This window comes from Bison bison, unplaced genomic scaffold, assembly GCF_000754665.1.
Source record: "Bison bison bison isolate TAMUID 2011002044 unplaced genomic scaffold, Bison_UMD1.0 scf7180017864530, whole genome shotgun sequence".
Lineage (NCBI taxonomy): Eukaryota > Metazoa > Chordata > Mammalia > Artiodactyla > Bovidae > Bison > Bison bison.
The window spans coordinates 2,321,556-2,326,842 of NW_011495080.1; the positions used below are offsets into that span (position 1 = coordinate 2,321,556).

The 5,287-nt window shown below is 40.8% G+C and overlaps 1 protein-coding gene across 1 annotated transcript in view; it reads left to right on the forward strand.

Moving 5' to 3' along the window:
• The window catches only part of LOC104982384 (solute carrier family 23 member 2-like), a gene marked incomplete at its 3' end in the record, with an annotated part of 70,690 nt that overhangs the window by 18,074 nt on the left and 47,329 nt on the right, over positions 1–5,287 (forward strand). The window contains exons 4-5 of the mRNA XM_010831749.1: positions 1,010–1,156; positions 4,490–4,647. Of these exons, the coding sequence (XP_010830051.1) occupies positions 1,010–1,156; positions 4,490–4,647 (305 nt within the window). The remainder of the gene's footprint in view (positions 1–1,009; positions 1,157–4,489; positions 4,648–5,287) is intronic.

Sequence of the window (5,287 nt, forward strand, 5' to 3'; positions counted from 1 at the left end):
ACTAAAGAGCATCTTGATGAAAGTGAAAGACGAGAGTGAAAAAGTTGGCTTAAAACTCAACATTCAGAAAACAAAGATCATGGCATCTGGTCCCATCACTTCATGGCAAATAGATGGGGAAGCAATGGAAACAGTGGCTGACTTTGTTTTGAGGGGCTCCAACGTCACTGTAGATGGTGTCTGCAGCCATGAAATTAAAAGACCCTTGCTCCTTGGAAGAAAAGCTATGATCATCCTAGGCAGCATATTCAAAAGCAGAGACATTACTTTGCCAACAAAGGTCCGTCTAGTTAAAGCTATGGTTTTTCCAGTGGTCATGTATGGATGTGAGAGTTGGACTAAAAAGAAAGCTGGGCACTGAAGAATTGATGCTTTTGAAATGTGGTGTTGGAGAAGACACTTGAGAGTCTCTTGGGCTGCAAGGAGATCCAGCGTGTCCATCCTAAAGGAAATCAGCCCTGAGTATTCATTGGAAGGACTGATGCTGAAGCTGAAACGCCAATACTTTGGCCACCTAATGGGAAGAACTGAGTCATTTGAAAAGACCCTGATGCTGGGAAAGATTGAAGGTGGGAGGCGAAGGGGATGACAGAGGATGAGATGGTTGGATGGCATCACTGACTCAATGAACATGAGTTTGATTAAGCTCCAGGAGTTGGTGATGGACAGCGAGGCCTGGCATGCTGCAGTCCAGGGGTCACAGAGTCAGACACAACTGAGTGACTGAACTGAACTATAAACAGCCTAATCTTATTAGCAGCCCCAAGCTTGAGCCATTGCTATAAAATTTCTCACCAAATCCCTCTGGTTGGAGATACACAGTTTTCGAGGGCAGGAGCCACTGTGTTCCCCTTTGCCTGGCAAAGCAATAAGCTGTTCTTTTCTATTTCATCCAAAACTCTGTCTCCAAAATTTGATTTGACAATGGTACATAGAGGCCAAGCTTTTGGCATCAAAATGCACTTGATTCCTCTTGAAATGCTCAAACGTATTTTTGTCTTTTTCCCAGCAGAGGTGTGATGGTGTGCTCAGCTCCCATGAAGGTGACCAAGGCAGCAAGAAGGATGGCCAGCTCAAGAGTTCCAGCAGCAGCCACATGGCTTATGGCATCCTGGATATCCCACCATGGTATCTCTGCATCTTCTTGGGGATCCAGGTAATGCCACACAGAAGCATTGGGTACAAGGAGGCTCTGTCTCAAAAGGCACATCGACACACACGGGTCAAATTAGTCAAGATCTAACTTCAGTTGCTCATGTTCTTGGTTTCCATGCCTTTGACCTTTAGGGGACTCAAGGCTCTCTTTTCTCTTTTTTTTCTATTTTCTCCCAAGGAGTTTGAGGATGGGGGCAGGGAGTTAGGGGAAGATTCTTCCCCATACTAAGCTACTAGGTCACATCAAGGACACCAACTGGGCCATTATGAGTTTTTTTTTGTTTGTTTGTTTCAAGTTATCAATTATAATTTGTTTGGAAACAACTGATATGTTTGATAACCAGTGCTTGGGGAATATTGGAAAACAAGCATTGTCAAATACTTGTTGGAATGTTATCTGGTGCAACTTTTCTATTAACTGGTAAAACACATGTTATTTAACCCAGGCCCTAATGCTTAAGAATTTCCCTGTAGATATATACCCAGGGGTCCAGTGGTTAGGAGTCCATCATTTCACTGCCAAGGCATGGGTTCAATTCCTGGTGGGGGAACTAAGTTCCCACAAATTGCGTGACATGGCCAAATTAAAAAAATTTTTTTTTAAGAATTTCTCTCTAGATATGCTGGCAAGACTTGTTAAGATAAGTACAAAGATATTCTATTAATTAATCATAAAATCACAACAAGAAACAAAACCCAGAAACACCCCCAAAATATCCATCTTAGAGAACTGTGGCATATTCTAAAAAATAATTTTTTAATGTAGCTGTTAGAAAGAGAAAGATATATTTACCTTGCAGTTAAAAAATAATCACCAGCATAGATTAAGTGAAAAATGTCAAGTAAATAACTGTGTATAGTGTTATCTTTTTTTATGTTAAAGACTAACAAACAAAAATAGAGATAGAACAGCAGAAATAAGTATATGTAGTAATTTTTGCATGTTTTGAAGGAATCATAAGAAACTAATAGAGGTATTTAACCTTGGCTTTTGAACTGTGGTGTTGGAGAAGACTCCTGATAGTCCCTTGGGCTGCAAGGAGATCCAACCAGTCCGTTCTAAAGGAGATCAGCCCTGCGTGTTCTTTGGAAGGACTGATGCTAAAGCTGAAACTCCAGTACTTTGGCCACCTCATGTGAAGAGTTAACTCATTGGAAAAGACCCTGATGCTGGGAGGGATTGGGGGCAGGAGGAGAAGGGGATGACAGAGGATGAGATGGCTGGATGGCATCACTGACTCAGTGGACATGAGTTTGGATGAACTCCGGGAGTTGGTGATGGACAAGGAGGCCTGGCATGCTGCGATTAATGGGGTCGCAAGAGTCGGACACGACTGAGTGACTGAACTGAACTGAACTGAAGAACTAGAAAAAGGAAAGTAGCTTTCAAATTTCACTATTTGTTTTGTAACTTTTTGTAGCTTGAATCTTTAATCTCATAGATGGACTCATTTTCATTTTCATCCCAAAATGTTCAATGTGGAATATCAGGGATGGGATATACTTTTTTGTTTGCTTCCTGGTGCTTTTCCACAAAAGAAGAGAAGCAAATGGATTACTATTTTTAAAAATATTATTGTGAGCCAATAAAATGGATAATGTAGATACTTCATTATGAAAAGGTGTTGAATTTTGTCAAATGTTTTTTTCTGCATCCATTGGGGTGATAGGATTTTTATTTTTCATTTTATTAATATGGTGTATCATATTTACTGATTTGTATATATTTAACATTCCAGGGACAAAAATCCTACTTAATCATGGCATATGGCCCTTTTAATGTACTGTAGAATGCTGTTTTCTAGGATTTCATTGAGCAGTTTTGCATCTATATCCATGAGGGATAATTTTCTGTAATTTTCTTTCTTCGTAGGATCTTTATCTTGCTGTGGTATCAGGGTTATGTGAAAGTCGCTCAGTTGTGTCTGACTCCTTGCGACCCCATGGACTGTAACCTGCTAGGCTCCTCTGTCCATGGGATTTTCCAGGCAAGAATACTGGAGTCGCTTGCCATTTCCTTCTCCAGGGGATCCTCCCAACCCAAGGATCAAACCTGGGTCTCCTGCATTGTGGGCAGATTCCTTACCGTCTGAGCCACAACCCCATCAGGGTTATACTGGATTGTAAAATGAGTTTGGGAGTGGTCCCTCCTCTTCAATTTTTGGAGGAGTTTGGGAAGGCTTGGTGTTAATTCTTCTTTAGATATTTGATAGAATTTGCCAGTGAAACCATCTGGTCTTGGGCATTTCTTTGTTGGGAAATTTTGATTACGGTTTTAGTCTCCTCACTAGTCATTGGTCTGTTCATGTTTTCTATTTCTTCATGATTCAGTCTTGGTAAATTGTGTCTTTCTAGTAATCTATCCATTTCTTCTAGGTTATCCAATTTATTGGTGTGTAATGGTACTACTGTTTTATGGTACTTTGCATTCCTATCGTATCATGTCTCATTTTATTTGAGTCCTCCTTTTTTCTGAGTTTACCTAAGGGTTTGTTTATCTTTAAAAAGCTCTCGTTTTGTTGATTTTTTCCTATTGTTTTTCATTTCATTTATTCCTGTTCTGATCTGTATTTTTTCCCTCTCTTCTAACTTGAGACTCAATTTGTTCTTCCTTTTCTAGTTCTTTGAGAAATAAAGTTGTTTATTTAAGACCTTTTTTCTTTCTTAATGCAGGCATAGATTGTTATAAACTGTCCTTTTAGAACTGCTTTTGCTGCATCCCACTAGTTTTGGTATGTTGTATTTCCATTTTCATTTGTCTTAAGTTACTTTTTATTTCTCTTTTGATTTCTTCTTTGACCCATTGGTTGTTCAGGAGTGTGTTTCTTAATTTCCACCAGCTTGTGTCCAGTTTCCTTCCTCTTATTGATTTCCAGTTTCAGACCATTGTGGACAGAAAAGATTGTTGGTTTGATTTCAGTCTTCTTAAATTTGCTGATGCTGCTTTTTGACCTAACATATAATCAGTCTTGAAGAATGTGCTCAGGCCTGGTCAATGGTCTTGCCCTCACCTTGTGCCTTATTTTAATAATGAGCCTCTTGTCATTCCTATTCTTAAGGCCACCTCCTTGGTTCCTGTTATGTCCTCCCACACTGCATCCCTACCTTGGTTTCTTACCTAAAACAGCAGTTCTCAGCCCTGGGGTCCTGCCTTTGAACCCCAGACCTTCTGGTTGTGTCCCTGCTTCTTGCTGCCAGGGCTTCCTAGTTCCTGCCACTTGCCTGGATCTCCTCTGAGACCAAAGATTGAGCCTCCAGTAGATGGAATAGGATTAGGTGGAGTAGGCAGCCACAGCATCTCTAAGTTTGTCTCCTCTCTCTGTTCTGCCTACAGCACTTCCTCACGGCCCTAGGGGGGCTTGTGGCAATACCGCTCATCTTGGCTAAGGACCTGTGTTTGCAGCATGATCCCCTGACCCAGAGCTACCTCATCAGCACCATTTTCTTCGTCTCTGGCATCTGCACTCTCCTGCAAGTATTTTTAGGAATCAGGTAGGTAAAACTCCTCTCCATGGATTCTGACTTTTATCTCCCAGGGTAGCAATAAGGTTTGCTTGGCTTGTAGCCTGAGATGAGTTAGAAAGCTGGTGTGACATGATAGGGGGAGCACAGGATCAGAAGTAAGCACATAAGTTCAAGTCCCAGCGCCAACATTTACTATCTACATTAGCCAGAGTTCTTCGTTAAAGTAATACAAATAGCTACAGATGGCCATGCTTGAAACCTTTTACCTTTGTAAATTCTACAAGGCTTGTGCTAGTGAACATGCTGTGGGGACTCCTCCCTGGACTTCAGAAGGAACAGTGCAAGTGAGGGAATCTTCACTGTAAGTCTGCTTGTGACCTAATCTGTGCCAAGTCTGTGCCCAGTTTTGGAGATGCAGAGGAAAATGGAAAACTTTCCCTATGATGTGCTTCTGCCCAACCTGTCTTATGAGAAAATGACTTGAGAGGAAAAATTACTGTTTATTCTTTTTTCCCTTCCAGTTTCATTGAGATGTAATTGACAGACCACACTGTGTAAGTGTGCAGCATAATGAATTGACTTACATACATCAAGAAATGATTAGCACAGTAGATTTAATGAACATCCATCATCTCACATAAATACAAAATTAAAGAAACAGAAAAAA